Genomic DNA, 20,148 nt, shown 5'->3' with positions numbered 1-20,148 from the left:
CTGAGTCCCTTTTTAAATTTTTTTTACTTCAACCTACTATATTCCCCTCTTAATGTTTTTAGTCTTTATGTTAGGAGGATGATTCATTGCCATATTAGCTATTATAAAAAAGTGCTTCCCTCTCTTCTTCTGGGAACACAGTGCTTTACTCGCATGTAGAGTGTATGTTGGTTGTTATTCTCTAGGAACACTGCTGCATTTGGGGCAAAGTGCTGTTAATGTAACCAAGGCACAATAAACAGTCAAAAAGCTGCTGAAGAAATTAAATACTTACCTGAAAGGAGGAGTCTGATACTTCTCTAAGGTACTGGGAATTAATTTCTTCCTGGTCCTTAATATATTAGCTTTTCAAGTAATTGTTAGTGAGCCATGAAGAATTTTGCTTTTGTCTATAAATGCTGTATTTATTTGGTTTTGCATTGTTGCAAGAGCTGGGGAGGTTAGAGCAATGAAGTAGTCTACCATACTGTCTTACTACAGCTTGAGGCTCAGTTTTTGGAATGTTGTTTAAATAACATTTTGAGTTCCCAAGTCTGAAGTAAGGCAGGTGGAAAGGGAAAGATATTGAATATCTATTTAGCAGTTGGTCACTATAGAAACGTGCTGTAAAGAGAACAGTTAACCATGGACTTAAGGAGAGAAGAGTGTTGGAACGAACAACAGAGGGTCAAAGGCTCATTTTGTGCTGCTCAGATAAAGCAGTTGTCTGCCTTAAGAGAATAACTGGGGTTACAAAGTGTAATTCTGGGGTGATTATCATTAAATTGCCTTTTTTCTATTACCTAGTATGTCTGCAATGCACATGGGAAGGGCTGCAGCATATTGTTCCTTTGGCCAGCTTTCATTGCTGTAGTGTTTTGTAAACCAGGATGCATTGAGGCATAATTTATAAAAAATTTCAAAGCTCTCAATACGTGTTTGGACGTACTTGGTGCCCATCTGTCTGAAAGGGCCGTTAGCAAGTTGAATTTTACAAAACAGGCTATTTCTGTGGAACCTTTTTTTTTACTGGTGGTACTTTCAATAGCTTGTCTTAAAATCTACAAAGTTTTCTGCTGCTTTTCTCATGTTCGGAAGGTGTGCGGGGTTAAATTTGATAGTGATATCACCACACGTGCTCAGCTCAAGCAGGCGTCTTTCTGCCGTCTCTGGGCCCTGGGTTCGTATGCCCTCTTGCTGCCCCTCACGCTCAGTTTTGCTGCTGTTGTTTTAGGTAAGCAGGACCGGGCTCTCTGCGGTTGTTTCTGCTCTTTATTTGTCACATCAGCATTGTTGCTGATGCTTACCTCCTTAGATGCTGCTGCGTTTCTTTTTCTGTTTCTTAAGCCCCACAGCTCTTTGAGATGCATTCATTGTGGAAGGGGGGAAAAAAGATCTTGTGATATAATCTTGGCAATCAGGGGGTAAACCTGTCCCTTCCAGTGAGGCCCTGTAGCAGCTGTGTGAAGCCTCCTGGCATTTGCCCTTTAATAAAATATCTCCTTTTGTCTTCAGTAAATCTGACAGCAATCAGCTATCGAGTATGTGAGGTCATGTTCCTGCTATGAGGAAAGATTGCTATTAGCTACTAGGATGCACTTCTGAACAGACAATTTTCTTCAGTTTCTTAGCTGCCTTTTTACAATGGAAGTGCAATCTGTTACTAATAAACCTGATAGGTTTATGTTTTCAGGGGCCATTTTTTCTTTTTGTTTGAAAAACCTGATTAAGCTCATCACTGGCTGAATATAAATGCTAATACATAGAGGGGACCAGCCAGGCAAATTGCACTTGGCTAATTTTACTTAATGAGAATGTCTGATTCTGCTCAGTCACTTCCTCGCTCAGTTCAGGTTCAGCTACTAAAGCAGACCCAGGAGCTTTTTGTTAAATATTTTTAAAAGATGATCAGCTTATAATGATGTTCTCAAACTGTATGACTTCTGTTTGCTGTGATTGCTGTCACATATCAGCTGGAATAAATTTTTTTCTTCATTTAATACAGTGCCAGGCAGTAATTCTGGCAAAAGATAAATGTGAAATTGGAGCATCTGAAAACACTAATTTGACAATAGCTGTCATTAAATTGTGGATGCGTGGCAAGGCCAGTCTTTCAGTAGCCAAATGCCTGTGCGTGTAGAAGTAAAGAAGGTGTGAGATCTAATTAAACACAACTTTCAGTAGTCCAAAAAGTATATAAATCCTAAATCTGCAAAAATAAGTGAGCCTTGTCAGCAGAGGTGTTGGTATACATGTTACACACTTAAAGAAACAAAGACAAAAAGAACATGTAACACCAGAGCTTGCCATAAGCCTTTCTGCCAGCTTTATGGGCTTGCCATTGCAAATCTGAACTTGAAAATATTTTTTTTCTCTGATCTTGCTGTAAGATAGACCTCCACAAGAAACAGAAAATTTTCTGCATCACTGTTCATGTCACAGGGCTGTGAAGAAAAGTTCCACTGAAGCATGTTTTAGGGCAAATGGTGTTTAACAATCTTTTCTAAAGAAAAGCTTTGGTTTCTCAGCTGCATATGATTCCTGCTCACTTCAGTGGACCTACTTGGTTGTTTTACCTAGGGAAGAATTTAGTGAAGTGCTCCAAGTTTTACATGCTTGGGCTTATAAACTTAAATAAGCAACTTCTGTTGGTTCATTTTCAGATCTTAGATATTTCCAGGCTGGGTTTTAGGCTTTGTCCTGCAGTTATCCAGTGGGAGGTACCTTGATTAGACTCTCTGAAGAAACAGAACTTGTTTGTTTGATTCCTGGGTTTGTGTACTAGGTGAACTTCTCCAATCCAAAAATAAAGAAAATAAAATATGGTGGGGAGAGGGAAAAAAAAAAGGAATAATTTATGGTACTCAAAGTTTGTTTATTGGGCTAGGAATAATTTTGCTTTGTTTGTTGAAAGTATTTGCTGCATGTCCTTCTAAGCTCTGCTGGGGAGGAACATGCACAGGATAGCGGGTGTGATAGACTCTAGATGTTTGATAGCACTTGCTCTGCTGTTTAGCACTCAAGTCAGAATGGGGGAAAAAACCTGTCAGTTCTTCAAAGACTGTGAATCTAATAATTTGCAATATAACTTTCAGAGTTATTTTTTACTTGCAATCTATGAATCTAGCTGGGGAAAGGATTTTACCTATGGCCTCTTAATGTGAATGCTGAGCCCTTAAATGCCAATCTGAAAGTTTTCAGGAAGGAAAGATTCATCTTCTGAAATGATAGATTCATGTAAGGGCTGTTGATGTGTAGTATAGAAAGAGCATCTACTGATGCTTTTGTTATTTAGAGTTGTGTGGGTTAAAATACAAATTCAGATGGAAAAGTTGGTGAGCTGCTCATAACTAGTTCATCTATTCTGCCTTCCCAACTCTTTTAAGTAAATTGATTCTGCAAAGGCAGCTACAGTTTGCCAGTATTTTTTCATTTTAGTGACTGAACTATTATCCTTCACAGCAAGTCAGGACTAACACTTTGTAATTGCTGTGAGAGGCTGGCACATCCCCTTGACACCGGAGTCAGCCAACTGCAACTCCCAGGGTCTTGTGTTATCTGCAGAGCTTTGCCCAACGTATTGTGAAGTCTCCCACAGGTTTCCATTACGCTAAATTGGCAGCCCTGGGAGCCCAGCCTCCAGCCTTTTGCAATGGGAGGAGCTGCTGCCAGAAATGCTCATTCAGGTTAGTGGATACAGTGAGAGTTTGCTCTGCAGGGGAAGGTAACTGTGGACTGTTAAAAATGGTTTCAAAATATGAGACACTCTCTTCTATTTCTGTGTTGGAAAAGAAAGCATAAGACTCTAATTAGAAGAGAAATTTCAACTTGGAGAAATTCATACCCTTCATTGCCACCTTTCTTTCATCTCTGAATTTTAGACCTAGCCCCTCTGCTGTATTATTTCCACTTTTGAAAAAAGTACAAATAGCAAAAGGGGATGACACTTCAAGGTTTAAGTGAAATCACTTGGGAATGGTAGAATTAGGTCTTCTGATTAACTGACTCATTCAATAGTGTAGTACGTGACAGGGTAAATCAAACACTTGTTTTCTTTTGCTTTACTGTCTGCGAACAGCATTGAGCAGAAGAGACACCCGTCTTTGTTTCTTCCAAAATGATGGGCTTTCTCTGCAAAGGAGCTTTTGGTCTACTGCTACATGCCTGTTCAGTTCCAGAGGATAAATACAGCCCACAGTTTTAGAGGATAAATAAATCTGTGACTTCTTAGTTGCAACAAAAAAGTGTGACTGGAGGCAGGTTTGGCAGCAGAGAGCTATCAAGACTGTTGTGATCGTTGGATTGGCAGCAGGGGAGATAGCTGTATTTAAGGACTTTAGGGAAGAAATTGTCCTAAACAATAAGGTTTGAGCCAATTCTAGAGACTAGGACTGCTGATTATCTTTGTGTCCAGTTTCATGAAGGACAGAATCTTTTCCAAGAAGAATGTCAGACTTCTAAAGTAAGAAAATAAGAGCATATAAACTAGGTATAGCAACCTGTGTGTTTTGTCCCCTTTCCCCAGTCTTTTCTGTTTGTAATAACCTACAAATTCTCATTCTAGATTAGACGTGGGTTCTTGGAGATGCTCACTCCTCTGTTCCTTTGGTAAGGCACAAAGTCTCTTGTTGCCACTGTAATACAAATAGTAATAAGAGCATAATCAGGGTTGTATTTGTTTTGTGGTTATTCTGAACGCTAGAGACTTACAGTAATTATAATACCATTAAATAGTAGTGGAAAAAGATTTAAAAGTAGATCATGAGACTCCTGGAAGGAGATGAAAATCTTGCTCAGTTTTCTTCACTACCCCAGGCATTGCTTTCCTCTCTTTTATGGCAAAAAGAGCAACCTAAAATTATTTCCAAAATGCTGGGGCATAGATCAACCCCTCTGTGCTAGGGGCCAGAGTGCTGTATAAAAGACAGGTTTGGGGGGGAGAAACTAAATAGGAATGAATTCAGTTTCAAAAATTGGTTTTCTGTAATTTTGGAAGTGCTTTGCATCTGACTGCATTTAGTAGTCGGAGATATTGCATTTAGTGCCAGGAGACAGGAATATAACTATGAAGAAAGCAATCCTTCCATATACCTCTCACCATGGGATCCGATTGCTTTATAAATCTATGCAGCCAGTGTTATGACTCTATTTCAAATTTTTTGGGGAGTATGCTGCTGTGAAAACATTATATGATACGGCCCTATGACCCAGCCCTCTGTTTCATGAAACAACACTCAGTCCCAGCGTTATGATTTGTATATGCCAGTATAAGGTGGTATTTGTCTCCCATCTTCTTTCAAAATGTGTTCACAGTGTAAAGCTCCTGTTAAGTGCTTGAAACTTTGTGTAAATACAAGGGATAAGAACGCTATCCATCTAGAAGCCAGGTAATAAAATTGGTTGTGCTAAGACTTAAGGTGGCAGGGTCCCACAGGGCTAGAGGGGTGTGTGGAGGTTCTGTACTTCGCACATGAGATAGACCAGCTGTGGTGGGTTGACCCTGGCTGGACGCCAGGTGCCCACCAAAGCTGCTCTATCACTCCCCTCCTCAGCTGGACAGGGGAGAGAAAATATAACAAAGGGCTCATGGGTCGAGATAAGGACAGAAGAGATCACTCACCAGTTACCGTCATGGGCAAAACAGACTCAACTCGGGGAAAATTAACTGAATTTACTACCAATCAACCAGAGTAGGGTAATGAGAAATAAACCCAAATCTCAGAACACCTTCCCTCCACCCCTCCCTTCTTCCTGGGCACAACTTCACTCCCGGATTCTCTACCTGCCCCCTCCAGCGGCACAGGGGGATGGGGAATGGGGTTTGTGATCAGTTCATCACACATTATTTCTGCTGCTTCATCCTCCTCAGAGGCAGGACTCCTCACACTCTTCCCCTGCTCCAGCGTGGGGTCCCTCCCACTGGAGACAGTCCTCCGTTAACTTCTCCAACGTGGGTCCTTCCCACAGGCTGCAGTTCTTCATGAACTGCTCCAGCGTGGGTCCCTTCCACGGTGTGCAGTCCTTCAGGAGCACACTGCTCCAGCGTGGGTCCCCCGTGGAGTCACAAGTCCTGCCAGCAAAACTGCTCCAGTGTGGGCTCCCCTCTCCATGGGTCCACAGGTCCTGCCGGCAGCCTGCTCCAGCGCGGGGTTCCCACAGGGTCACAGCCTCCTTCGGGCACCCACCTGCTCCGGCGTGGGGTCCTCCACGGGCTGCAGGTGGATATCTGCTCCGCTGTGGACCTTCATGGGCTGCAGGGGGACAGCCTGCCTCACCATGGTCTTCCCCACGGGCTGCAGGGGAATCTCTGCTCCGGCACCTGGAGCATCTCCCCCTCCTCCTTCTTCACTGACCTTGGTGTCTGCAGGGTTGTTTCTCTTACATGTTCTCACTCCCCTCTCCGGCTGCCATTTCTGTCTATCCTGCAACTTTTTTTTCCATCTTAAAAATGTTATCCCAGAGGTGCTACCACTATTGCTGATGGGCTCGGCCTTGGCCGGCGGCGGGTCCGTCGTAGAGCCGGCTGGTATGGGCTCTGTTGGACACAGGGGAAGCTTCCAGCAGCTTCTCAATGAAGTCACCCCTGTAACTACCCCCCATTACCAAAACCTTGCCACACAAAGCCAATACACCAGCTCCAAGGAGCCTTTCAGCAGTTGCAAGGCTATTGCCTTGCCCTTTTGTTGAGATGGATATGTTTTAAGGAAAAAAAGATTTCTTTTGGGTAGTTTAGTCTGTCTACTTTGTCTTGTGTGAGCCACAAGGTCTACATTGGGCCCTGATTATAGTGTCTGTCTGTGGTTGTTGCAGTGTTTACAGTGTTTATTTGTGAGGGAGGGATGATGTATGTGACTTTGGTTAATGATGCTTTAACACATAGTGCTTCCAGTCCAAATTGGAAGAGCGCATCCAAAGAGAAGGACAGGTTATGCATGATAAATACCTCTCCCACTGCACAGTTAGAATAAGCTTCATAACAAATGTGAAAAATGCAATTTCATTTTCCTTCAGCTTTTCAATTTCCTGCTAATAGCTTTCATAGAGGAAAAAATGTTTTTTGTCAAAATCGTTGTCATTTAAAGCCATAGAAATTTGAAAGCTCTTAGAAGGTTACAAAGGTGAATTAAAATACCCATTTTAATTGTTCCTTAAGCATACTATGTTTGATTTTGGTTTATTCCTTTACTTCCTCTTGTGTATAGTGAAGTTTCCTGACAAAGGGCCAATGAAGAGGATTTATAAACTGATCTTAGTATAATCACATGCTGGCCTGTATCAGTATTCAGGATGTATTGCTTATCTTAACCTGAAGTGATGTGTTAATTTGACTTGGAAATGGAGAAAGATGTGTACACAAAGTAAACAATTTATTGAATTAAATAAAATCGTAACTACAGATCAGTGATTCTGCTGTAGTGTTTTGCTAGTTAAAATAGAAGGCCTTGCTGTTACTGCATGGGAATCTGCAGTTTATCATCTGCCGGCAGATAATCAGCCCTGTTACCAAATTGTGCGCTTTCCAGCTTTGCCTGCAGGCTGGCAATGTCACAGGGACACGCAGGGCATTGTCAGCCTCCGAAACAGCGCAGACCCAGCGTGGCACTTCCCCACCCCAGTTGCGATGCAGATGTTATATGCGCAAGATCCTTCATGCGTTATAACATGTGCTTAGGTTCTCAGCATGCTGCAGTGGACTGACTGCTCCTATATATTTATATCTGTTATGCTCACAGGAAAGAATGTGGTTTATTTAGCAGCTTAATCCATAGGAATTCAAATAAATTCTACTCTTTGGACCCTTTGCTTGTTTTCAGGTCTGTAGTGTTCTCCACCCCTGTCTGTATTAACCCAGACAAATCCTAGTGAGGTGTCAATGACTTTTTATTACGTACAGTCATTTTCTTTTGTTAAATAGCCTCCTCTCAGCTGTTGAAACTGAGGCACTCTTGTGTGGTTAACTATGAGATTGCCATATTCAACTCTACTCCTCCCTCTTGCAAGCAATAGTAGGGGAGCTCGGTAGAGATTTCAGTAGGTGCCGTAAGGATCCTGGGCTCTCCTGAACTCAGCTGGGATCTCCAAATAGGCTGCTTTTATCCCAAGTGGTGCAGGCAAAAATACTATAAGGTCACTGCCACACGCTATTCAGCAATGAAGCTGTCCCAAAGTAACAAATCGATAGTTGATGATAAACAGTGTAGAGGAGGCAGAGGTCCCATACTTAAGCCATTGTTAAGAAAGAAGGATTTGGCAATGAGCTCCAGGAGGTTCAGAGAATAGCTTCCAGAGGAAAGTGTGGAAAATCTGTCCCTCAATCTAAAATTAGACTGGACAAAAAAACCCAAACCTCACTATAAATGTGCTATGTATGGAGGGATGGGGTGATGGTATGGTGGCATCACAACAGGTAGAGTGAAAGAGGCTGGTGATGGACAGGGAGTAAAGATTTTTCCATTTAGAGACTATTCTAAAGCCCTGCTCTGATTTTTCCAAATGAAACCAAGGTATTTGATATGGTCTTAACTCAGGGTTGACGTTTTAGTCATCTTGATGCTCACTTTGGGAGATGTGAATAACCAAAATGAGCTGATGTTCACTTGCTAAGATTTGCTTTCTTAATTCTTACTTACAATTCTTAGTGTTTTACAGCAATCCTTAAAGTTTCTATACTAGCAGCAGAAAACATGAAGAGCCAGAGGTTTTCAGAGCCATGCCTTGGGTGGCACAGTTACAGGCAGGTTTCTGCCTTTTAAAACATAGTATAGGAGGTGTGATCTAAAGAGACAGCAATTAACAGTTAAAAGTCATTCATCAGCAATGTCCTGTAGCACTGCTGCGTGCCATATGCATGTGCAGCAAAAGTGGAGTTGAGCCAAAGAGCAGCTGAGTTTGTGGACAGCTTTGAATCCAAAGTCACGACGGGACCTGCTGGGATGTCTAGGATCCTCCCCCGGAGCATTAATGCGAAAAAGGTACCATCTGGAGGAATTTTCTTGCCAAGGGACTGTGATGCCATCTTTGTCTTCCAGTTCTTATCAATCACAAATGGCTTTTAAATAGATTTGTATTTTACCTTCAGTCAGATGATTTCGTCTTCTTAGCTACTAAGGACACTCTGACCTTTCAATAGACTTCTAGAAGAACACTTTTTATTTCTGATAAGACACATTTGTTGCAACGGCTGCTCTGTCACTCTTCTCTTTCCTTTTCCTGCACCAATACCTTCCCTCTTTCATCATAGCTGACTCGTACGCTCTTCTCCTTACCAGTGTATTTTCTTTCGTCTTCTTTTGCTGTAGGTGCAAAGAACAACTTTACCTTTAACGTTTTTGAAACTCAGATGTTTAACTATGTGATTCTAGTAGTTTGCATTAAAATTTTTGCATTTACTTGATTTAAAAAAAGGCAAGCACTGTAATACTTCCATAAGGCTGGAATTTTACTCACTCTTGCCATGATTGTATAGTGTGTGCATGAATGTTTTTAAAATCAATTAAATATAAATTGATAGAACCTTCAATACAGTAACTGTCGCAAGTTTTATTGATGTGAAATCTAGTTTGCATAGATTGCCCCTTCATTTTTAATTCACCTCTCCTTAATTCAGTGTTAACTATCAAATTGGACTACCTATATCTCTTAGCTATGTGAGGCTGTCTTTATGCTGCTTATGTTTTTGAAGGACTTTTCTACTACACCCATAGGATTAAAGTCACTTATTGTGTAGTGCAGGGCTAGCTTTGAGAGCTTGCTAGGCCACAGAATCCCAGCTATATGCCTCTAAATACTATGCTGTATAACTATAGAGTGACATAAGGGTAGTGTTTAAATCAAGTCACTGCCTTCATAGTATCTCTAATGTGTTTGGTTTTAGTTTAAAAAATAATATTTAAAAATCAGCAAACAAATTGATTCACTCACCAGAATGTTTCTAATGCATTGTGTTGGGACATACAGACCCCAGCTGAGGTTGCTATACACCATACCTATGCTTTAAATGGAGTAGCCCTTGCCTGGGAGGATTTGTAGCCAAAATACAGCGCATGGAAGAGGGAAACAGGGCAGACTTAACCACAGTTTTACGGGTGGAAGCTGGGACACAAAAGCATTAACAGTGGTTTGTAGCTAAGCTGGGAATCAACATGTGCCTGGTTCTATCTTTGAAAACATCCTTTCCTTTTAACTTTCTTTTTAGTTCAGGTAGAATGACTGGCACTGTGGCAAAGTTGTCTTTTAGAATTTTGAAGTAGCTTTAAATGGTTTTGTCTTCAGGAGTGCTCAACAATATGAGGAACTAGGAAAATGGATATATCTGAAATAAATAGCCTGGTGCCTGAGTGGGGATAGGAAGGAGATAGTAAAAACAGTATTGGATTTAAAAAAACATTTTTAGGCCAGTAGTAAGAACATGTCTAATGCAGGTATGGAGGGAAGTACGATTAGGCTGATCTCTTATTACCTAGCACTAAATCCATTTTGTCTCTAAAAACTAAAATCCTGCTGGTGAGGTCTAAAGAGGTTCTTCAGTTGGATTTACCCAGACTGCAGGATATGTGATTGATAGCTATTTGTTTATCATCCCTTAGATCTCTCCACCTTACTTAAGACTTAAACTCTCCCAGTATAATGAGCCAGCTGCTTAACTGCTTCCAGATTCTTTGGTCCATATTCTGCTGGCTTGTTTTATGCTGGGGAGGTCCCTGGAGTCTGTGGAGGAGGAAGGACTTTCTCTTCTGCCCCCCTCCTCCCCTCCCCAGACTGTGGTGTGGCAGTAAAATCACTTGATAACCAATAATCAAATCTCAAAACTTATTTTCCCCTACAGGATTCGGGATACATGAGGAAATGGCCACAAAATATTTGTTCTTTTACCTGAGCCATGCTCCTTCCCGTCCTTGCCTGGGCTGTACAATGTACCCTTTCACTCCCTTCTTACCTTAGAACAACAAAAAAAATTAATTCTGGTGATGGAAGTATCCTCTGAGCTGCAGGGTTGGAGAAATAGGGTTTGCCCATGTTGGCAATTTAAGGTAAAGCTCCTTTACATTCTTCCAGCAGTTTAGCTGTAGCTGGTGTTTAGAGGAGGGTAGGTGTACCCCAAACTTGATGCTCCATCAGCTCACTTCAAAGTGGGTGTTTCAAGCGTGTGGCTTCTAAATGAGTAACATGAACTTGATCTGAGAAGAACATGTGTCCAACAGAGCTCTTGCACTAAACTGATGTAAACTCCAGAGGTTTTGTATGCTGTATTTAAATGTTCATACCATTAAAAGCACTGAAGCAGTATTCTTAAATGTACTTTGTTTTAGGTCTCAGTGGCATTCATAAATCTTGATGATTACAGAAGGGTAAAACTTAAAAACCAGGCCTTTGCTATGGAAAAAAAAAATTTTCTTTTTATTTTGTAAAAAGAATATGTAATCACTTGGGGCTGGCTGCCCTTGGCAATTATTACTGTAACTTTATTTTTCCTGAGCACATTTTCAATACAAAATGTATCATTTCAAGCATTTCTTCAGAAACAGACTTCAGACATGACTTTGGACAAAGAGCACCTGCTTTCTGATCAGCTCTGATCATGCTAAACTTGGAACATGGTGGCCAAAAGCTATGTGAAACTTCCTATGGTATGCTTGGTTTTTTAACTTTTATCTGAACAGTACTAATTATAATCTTAAGTATTTAATTTATGTGGGTATATAAATACCAAATTGTCTTTCCTCACACTGAACAAGAGCTTTGAAAAAGCTTAGTGTCTTAATCATTCTTTTAACATGTCACATGTTTCAGTTTGAAGATTCTGCTTGAGTCCTTGAAGATTCTTTCTTTTATGGATAAGGTTGGGCCTTGGTTATTTTTGTAGTTCTATAACAAATAACTAAGTTGTTCTCTTAACTTCAACTCATCTTTTGAATAGATAAGTTTTTTCTTCAAACAGTGAGCAGAAGCAGCTTTGATACTTGTTATTGATGTCTCTTTTATTAGTGAAGCAAAGTTTGAATTACACAATATGCAAAAAAAAAAAAAAAGAAGGCAGCCCATACTTGTGGAAAAAAGTTACTGAGCTGCTGAAGTATTATTTGAAAAAAAAAAAAAAGCATCTCTGTGTTAGGAAAAAGACAACATTCGTTTGTATTCCTGCTAGTCACAAGTAACACAAAAGGTAACCATTGGGGATGATGATATGATTTATCCTGTTGTGTGTTTATTAGACTTAGAGTAAAACATAGTTTTTACCAGCTTTCACCATCTCTTGTAATAAATTTGCATTTTTACAGGACAGAGTACTTAAAAAGTCAGGGTGTGAGCTGTATAGAAATAACACTTTGACACCACTGTTTTGCATAAGCAAATGAGGACGGACAACCACTAAGCGCAGCCGTGCTTTACTGAAGAAAAATATAGGCCATGGTAAACACAAAAATAAATTCCAGCCTGCGGGGCCTAATGAAAAAATAATCCTCCTGAGAGGCAAGATCATTGTGCACCACCATAGTACAGTTGCTGTCTACTCTCCTGGCAGTGCTGGAGCTGCTGGGCTCTTGTTTTGATCTCTAGGATTTACCTCCATGTGTCTCAAATCAGGCTGCGTATTTCCTAGGTACTTTCAGGGAAACCTGATCTGCCCTATAATCTTGCTTAGCTTCTGGTCATTAGAGTATCAGCGCTGTGCATAATTTAAGCAGGGTTATATAGCTCTCTTCTAACATACAGGGGCAAAGGGACAGACTATAGTAATTTTTCCTGATTGGCAAATGAAAGGCAAGGGAGGTCCTGTTTCGTTGAATTGCTCCTAAGGTGGTCAGTAGCAGCTGTAAGGAGCAGTCCTGTTTTTCCTCCCTTCTTGCTCCATGTTCCTACCCCCTCTTGTTTGTCAGAGTTAGAGAAGGTGTGACTGCCCAAGCTGGATCAGCTAACAAAATTCACCCAGAGTTGTGTAACTCAGAGATTTATTTTTTTTTCTAAGGAATAGGGGTGGTGGCAGGCAAAACCTTAGCTTAAAATTGATACATAAAGAATTTTCCTTCCAACATCTCAGTATAAGAAGCAAATGTGACCATGTTTCTTGGTTAAGCAGAATATTTATTAGCAAATTAATAGTACAAGTTTAAATATATTCAAATATATAACTGCAGCAATATATTAAAATGTATTTAAACAGTAGATTAAATATTTTTTTTGTTCTAAAAGTTAAACATTGATTATATGTGTATCAGAAATTATACTTGTCTTCCCTGTCTGAAATCTCTACTAGAGAGCCTCTTGAAAGTAGTTCAGCTTCTAACTAAACTTTCAAAGCCCGTCTGTACATTTCTATTCCCAGCTGCAAAGCTAGGATAAAATAGAGGTTCAATAGCAGTGAACACTTGTAAAATTGTATCTTACAAATCACACTAAGATTTTTATTTTTTTTTACTATGCACTTTCTTTTGCCTTCAAGTATCTAATGGCTTAGCTGTGATTTGAAAGCCTTTAGCATTTTTTAAAATGCTAGTTAAGAAATTGTATAAAAGCTACTGAGTTTTCTTAGTTGTTTGCCATGGCACCTGTAATTTAGCATGATAATTCTTCAGCATCAATTAACAGTCCATACAAAATTGCTGTATGTGTTCAGGAACGGATTTAGAACTGCTGCAAGAGCCGTATTCAGAACTTCTGGGGTGTTCAAATTCTTGGTAATGTGGCGTCATTTTTTAATACATAACACTTATCTTTCTTTTGTTTTATTCATGGTGATAATAATGCTGTCTGAGCAAATGTCAGATGGAAGAGATCTCTTAGTCAGATTCGAGACACTGAATTTTAATGTTCACCCTGCAATCTCCAGCATAGTTAAAGCAAACACTTTCTGTAGTGTTTGAAGTTGCAAATGTTAAAGTTACTGAGCTTCAGTTTCATCATCTGTAACACACTGTAATGCACAAACCGTAATTGCAGGCAATACTTACTGGTTTTATTTAGCTTGATGGAAACAGTAAACTGGACTTTATCATAGATACTAATTCATCTAAGTGGAAGCTGCTGGAGGCAATATATTTTGAATTCTATTTACCTTTCTGTCCAGTGCAAGGCATGCATTTATTTAGAAATGTATTCCCCCCAAAAAAATCAGATTCTTGCCATAATTAGTCCAAGGAAAAGTTCTGTAAATCACACGTCCTTAAAGTTGAATTGAGAGCTCTAATAGTGAGGAAGATGGAGTCAAGAATGTAAAAACAGAAACCAGGAAGCTGCACTGGCCTGTGTCTCTCCTGGTCTTGCAGTTGAGAAACTCAGAATAAGAGAGCTGAGATCATGAAATATGTGATTCTAAGTCACAACTTCCACTTAAGCCATCCTAATCTATCTGGTCACAGTGTGTTGTAGATTCTTTATTCACTAGCTGGAAGACACTAAAAATAAAATAGTAATTGGGCTTGAGGAAAAGCAACAGATGAGAGAATCCATTCCTTTTGCCAGGTTTTATTTCAGCCTCAAATGCTACTCCAGATGGTAAGGAAGAAGAACATCCTAGCACAGCCTGACTTCCGTGGCATAGCTGGCAGTGTCAGGCTCTTTGCAGAAAAAGATGCACTCCCTTCTTGGCGGTGGGAGTCTGGCATATCTGGCACTTTGCATGTGATTCTGCATTATAAAGGGAATTCCACCATAACAACTTGCAGGCTCTCCATAGTGCACAGATCAGAACTTTGCATGATCTTATATCCTCCAGTGTAACAGCTCTGCCATATTAATGAGGGTTAAAAAGGGTGCGTTTCATCCAGTAGAACTCCTTAAGGAAAAACAAACCTCTTGCTGAAAGATTTCTGAAGTTAAATAACTGAATTCAAGGCAAATACTTCAGGGAGTAGGATATTAGAAACTCTATCAATCAGAGTTAACAATATTATATAAAAAGCAGAAAACAGAAATGCTTAGCAGGTAGGTGGAGACACTTGGGTCATGGCTTTTCTATCACAGACTATGTAAAAGCTACATATAGTGTGTGTTTCTAAGGTCAACAGTAAACATAACCTTTAGCTCTTAAAAGCATCTTATGAGCTGGGAGACTGTGCTTTTGACTTCTATATTTATTCTTTGTTTTTAAATCAAGATGCACTGATTTGCACTCCTTATCATGTAATGTCATGACTTTTACAACAGTCAGCATGGATGGTTCTGTGTTTCTGTACAACAGCTGAAGAAAATGTCAAGTACAAAGAAATGCACTGCTCTCCTGATACAAATTGGCTTATCACGTAAATGGTGAAATAGAGCACTTTGAACCCCATTATAGGAGAATGTAAGATAGTGGATTAACACTCCAGACTTCTAATTAATCACAATGTGTCTTATCCTCTTGATTGTAGCCGAGTAGGCAATTCTTCTAACTTAAACCAACAGCTGTCCAGTATTAACACTTACCTGTTAGTACTGCTTCTTGTGCAGCTGTCAGCCTAGGTGACAGTGTTGCAATTGTTTCAAAAGGTTCAAATATTCAGAAACATCCTTACATGAGAACTATACTTTATTGTGTGAATACTTAAAAACCCCACAGAACTTAAATTCTAAGAACTGAATAACACTCTGCACTGCTTATGCTACTTTCTCATGCAAAAAAAGTACAGAACAGTACTGATTATGGTTCCTTTCTTCTATAACATGCACAAAGTATTTCATACAAACTAATCATAATTATCATCAAAATTTTACAGCTTTACTGAAATGGGAATTCCAAAATTTGTTATGCACGTACCAAATTTATTTTAAGATGATACAAATTCATCTAAGTCTGATATCACTTCTCAAGGTAAAACTTGTATATCACTGAACTACTACAATAAGATACATATTTGAACTACTTCATTTTTATTCCAACTTTTAGAACATGTTTTAAGAGGAATACTGCAAATAAATTGAAGTCATTGAGTCAACAGACACTATGCTGACCCCATAAAATACTTCTCTAATAGCATTTCTCGTCTCAGTTTTAAGGCATCTGAAATTCAAACCAAACTGAGCTTTTCTCACTATCAAAAGCCAAACTAAGAAATTCTCTCCAGAGAAAGACACAATATGTCACTTTCAAAAAGAACTATCTTAAGGCAATGTGCCACTGCTACAGGCTGCACACAAACCACAGCTCTTTCCCCCTGACCTGCTGTGTTTTCAAAAATGTAACAGAGAAATTTCAGTGATGGAAGAAAAGAAGTCTACTAGTATGTATTCAGACAAAAGAATGAGATAGAAATTTAATCTAAGATCTACAGACTAAACAAACTCCATATAATACACTTTTATTATTCATAAAAGGTATTCCCTTTTTCAATTCGCACTACAGATAAACAGCAATGGACTGTAATACTGATTCTTCAGTCATCTATAAAACTGGAAAATAAGAAAACTGAAATCTAACTGTATTTGTTACATAGAATCACTGGGCTTTCAAACCACAAATATCATCAGTAGGGATGGTAACGAGGCCCTGGGTTGTAGGAGTTGTAGCCATATTGTCCATAGTGGGAAGAGTACGATTGTCCTTGTCTGTGCTGCTGGTAGCTATTACCCCAACTTCTTTCTGGCCTCTGATTAGATCTATAGTCACCTTGCCAGTTGTATCTGTCTCCTCTAAAATATCTACCATCTTGAAACCTGCAATGAAAAGAAATGTCAAAGATTCACACAAATTGTGAGTGTTTAAAAAGACGAATGGTAATGAACTCTTGAATTTTACAGTTTTCATTAAAACTGTCATATCATTGTTTATACACTCAATTTCTTATCTGTTTTTATGACAAACTGATGAAAACAAACATATCTACAGTCATCTGAGATCATTCATTAATTTCTTACTACTACCCAACACACTGTTTGCTAAGCGATGGAAGGATAGTCTGTTTCCTAACAAAGTATTCACAGGCATTAGGTGAACTCCTGGAACTTTGAATAGATACTCAAACAGACCATATATCTGAAAAACAACCAGAAGATACATCTATAGCTGTATTGAAGCCAGGTTCAAACTAGTAGCTTCATGGCTGAAAGCTGTGGCAAAGCAGGCTTAAGTACAATTTAGCTACCTAACAGCATAGAGTCCTGGAATTTGCATATTCCCTAAAATACATACTACCACTGCTTCATGGTCTTTTGTAGATTCCCATACTCAAGAGGGTGTATCTTATCAGTGCTATTCAGCCATTGTTCCATCTAAATTTTGGCTTTTCAGCTGTTATCTCTATTCCTATCAACATTTGAGCTGCCTCACAATCATTTTCTTTGGATATCTCAGTGGTGTGGTGTAGACAAACAACATTTACATGCGGTTCACTTGGTGACCAGACCGTAGATAGAAGAATTCATCAGTTCAAAGAACCACCAAGTTTTGTAAGAATATCTCCTTAAACGATCACCTTTTCTTTTAATCTGTAGAAACTGAATCTGTGTTTAACTTAATGACAAGCTTCTAGGGTGAGAAAAAGTTAGAATGTTGTCCTTTTCTTCAGATAAGGTACAAATCCTACTTAGGTATTTAGCTAAGAAGAAGTCTTCCCAACTGTTAGTTGGACTGGAGTTTTACAACTTTATATTAAAGGCTGATGTTAGTATTACCAAACATACTACATGCTGTAATCATTGTTTTTCAGTCACACAAAAATCAGATGTTACTGTCCAGAATTCAGTAAAAATCTGCAATTACATCCTGAAGAAATAATTCAAAATACTTTGCAGTAGGCAGATAACATTGCACTTGCTAGACAGATTGGATGATGGATTTTAGTCATTTCTACTAGATAAAAGAAATACAGGCTAATTAACAAAGTACAGCAAATATTTAGGTTACAAATGAAATGTTTTTCTGGACACCTAGCAACAGATAATCACACTATTAGCCTGTTCCTTTGCACATTTTCCTGCCAGTTATTATCCAACAGAAGATAGGCTGCTTAGTTTTGCAGAACTCCCATCCTTCCCCTCTGGAAAAACATTCCTGGCTGAGCTGTAACAAACCCTAGGGCAATGGGTTCGGTGGTTCCAGCTCATTCCTTACTAAAAAGCAAATTACTTAGTACTTTTACATACAACGCAAAAACTTTGACTACCAATACAAAGAAAACATAAAACCTCATTACTTTTCAGAGAAGACTATTTCTCTTAAACAGTTACCTTTGAAGTAACAAGAAGATACTTCTGTTAACAAAACAAATTCCATCTTTCTTCTGAAACAAATGATCGTTTAACTATATATTTGTGAAACTACCAAGACTAAAAAAGAAAAAGAAATCGGTACCGATCTCTGTTTCTCTGACTGCCACCAGATCTGCTTCTCCATTCTTCAACTATAGGAGGGGGATCTGCAGGGCGTTTCAGGTATTCTTGGTATTCTTCATCATCTGATGTGAATCGATGAGCAAACATCTTTTCATAATTCAAGGGCATGTCAACCAAGGAAGTCATTCTGAAAACTTTAAACGTGAACACAATAAAAGTGGCTTTAGCAACATATGAAGACTCTTATTGTAATAGCTACCAAAATCCACTTAGGGCAAATGAAAGACAATGAAAAGTTACACTCAGATTAACACGGCAGTTAAGTTTTGGGCAGACAGCATGGATGACTGACTTGTAAATCTTGACGATCTAAAACTGTAAATAACTCTCTTGAATAGATTATCCCTGATGGATTCCGTGTGCAGTCTTTGGACATCTATACTGGCTATACAGGCACAAATCTGTCTAAACACTGGGAATGGCTTTAAGGGACGCCATCCACACAGGAGAAATTCAACTCAGATTAATACCTGATATAGTCTGCCATCACACAGCAGCATCTTTGAATCAATTTTGACAGACCTAGATTAGATGAGCTGTGGTAGAAAGATATGGGACATTTCTGAGAGTTAGCAATAGAACGAAGTATTTCTTCAGAATGTACTCCCAATCTATTTCTAATCCATTTTTGACAGGAAAAACATTACTACAATCCACTTGAAAAGTTTGCTAAGGTAGAATATCATGCAAAGCCTACAGCAAAGCAAAATAATCATTTAATCACAATAATTTATGTGTTAATAACTTGATTCACGGAAAGGACAGCAACCTAAGAGGATGTTAAATTACCTCATAATACACTTCTCTGATGAGATTTGTGTTTAAGACCTTAGTTTCCTTATTTACCTGGCTATATATGCATTTGCCCTTCAGACGTTGGTGCTATCTAGTACTGTCCATCAGTAAAAGTCTGGCCCTAATAGCAGATGCTGAGAAAGGCTCTACACCTACTGTTTTATCAAGCCCTGGGTAATTTAGAGCACTGAAGGTCTTTGCCTCTAGACTTCCAGATAAAGCTCTTCTGCTGTCTCCTGAAGATTTGCAGGCAGGACCAATATTCACCTTGCAAACTGGAGGGAAGGAAGGAGGAAACCGGTTTCTTCTGGACCCTGAGAGCTAAAATATATACCCTCAATGACCAAGCCCAATTCTCCTCCCCGCTGTACCCACGAGCAGCTTGAGACTAGGGTAAGTAGAATGTTTATGGAGAATACAGCACTGTACTCTTTCTGTAGACTGAACCCTCGCCAGCTTCAGAAAGTTCCGTGTCTGGTGATCTCCAGAGCCCTTCTGCAGCCTTCCCCCTTCCACCTAATGACACAGCGTAAATCTTTCTGAAGCAGGTGTAGGAGTTATTCCCGCAGGATGTCCAGTGACTTCATCCTCCTTTTTTGCAATTGAGCTAACCTCGTTAGTTTTTACTGTGAGCTAGCCCCTCAGGAGCGAAGTTCCTTGGAGATATCTCAGTCGGGGAGGGGGTGGATAACACTGCCCCGGGGACCCACCGCATACCACTACAGTCTTCTCCAGAGAGCAGTGGGAGCAGCCCTCCTCACGATTCATAATTTTAATATCAGTATTCATCCTGCGGGGGCCGGCAACAGGGAAGACCCGTCACCTTCTTCCGCCTAAGGCCGAACGCTGCCTTGAGCAACGGACGGGGCTCACTCGCCTCGGGAGGGCTCGCGCGGAGCCCTCTTCCCCTCACGGCGGGCCGGGCCGGGCCGGGGCCCTGTCCCCTCACAGCGGGTGGGCCCCCCTGCAGCTCCGCCGGCTCTGGCCGGAGCCCGCCGCGGGAAGAGCCGAGGGGAGCTGAGGGTCTCGGCTTCCCGCCACCCTCCTCCCTCCCAGCCGCCCGCC

At 40.0% G+C, this 20,148-nt stretch overlaps 1 protein-coding gene across 3 annotated transcripts; it reads right to left on the bottom strand.

The window, feature by feature from the left end:
- Positions 1-14,975: 14,975 nt before the first annotated feature.
- On the bottom strand, positions 14,976-20,002 carry FAM103A1 (family with sequence similarity 103, member A1). 3 transcript variants are annotated; one of them, XM_010571924.1, is made up of 4 exons: positions 19,513-20,002; positions 19,351-19,404; positions 18,248-18,422; positions 14,976-16,611 (listed from the first exon to the last, which is right to left on the bottom strand). In XM_010571924.1, exons 3-4 carry the CDS (start codon positions 18,412-18,414, stop codon positions 16,422-16,424), a joined length of 357 nt encoding a protein of 118 aa, XP_010570226.1. In that variant the 5' UTR covers positions 18,415-18,422; positions 19,351-19,404; positions 19,513-20,002; the 3' UTR covers positions 14,976-16,421. The 3 variants fall into 3 exon arrangements, with proteins under 3 accessions (XP_010570226.1, XP_010570225.1, XP_010570227.1); XM_010571923.1 differs by having other exon boundaries at positions 19,351-20,002; XM_010571925.1 differs by lacking the exons at positions 19,351-19,404; positions 19,513-20,002 and adding an exon at positions 18,759-18,826.
- Positions 20,003-20,148: the final 146 nt, after the last annotated feature.

Source organism: Haliaeetus leucocephalus, unplaced genomic scaffold (assembly GCF_000737465.1).
Source record: "Haliaeetus leucocephalus isolate CR32 unplaced genomic scaffold, Haliaeetus_leucocephalus-4.0 Scaffold339, whole genome shotgun sequence".
Lineage (NCBI taxonomy): Eukaryota > Metazoa > Chordata > Aves > Accipitriformes > Accipitridae > Haliaeetus > Haliaeetus leucocephalus.
Note: the sequence above shows the minus strand (reverse complement) of the source record. Positions and strands in the feature narration are given on the sequence as shown.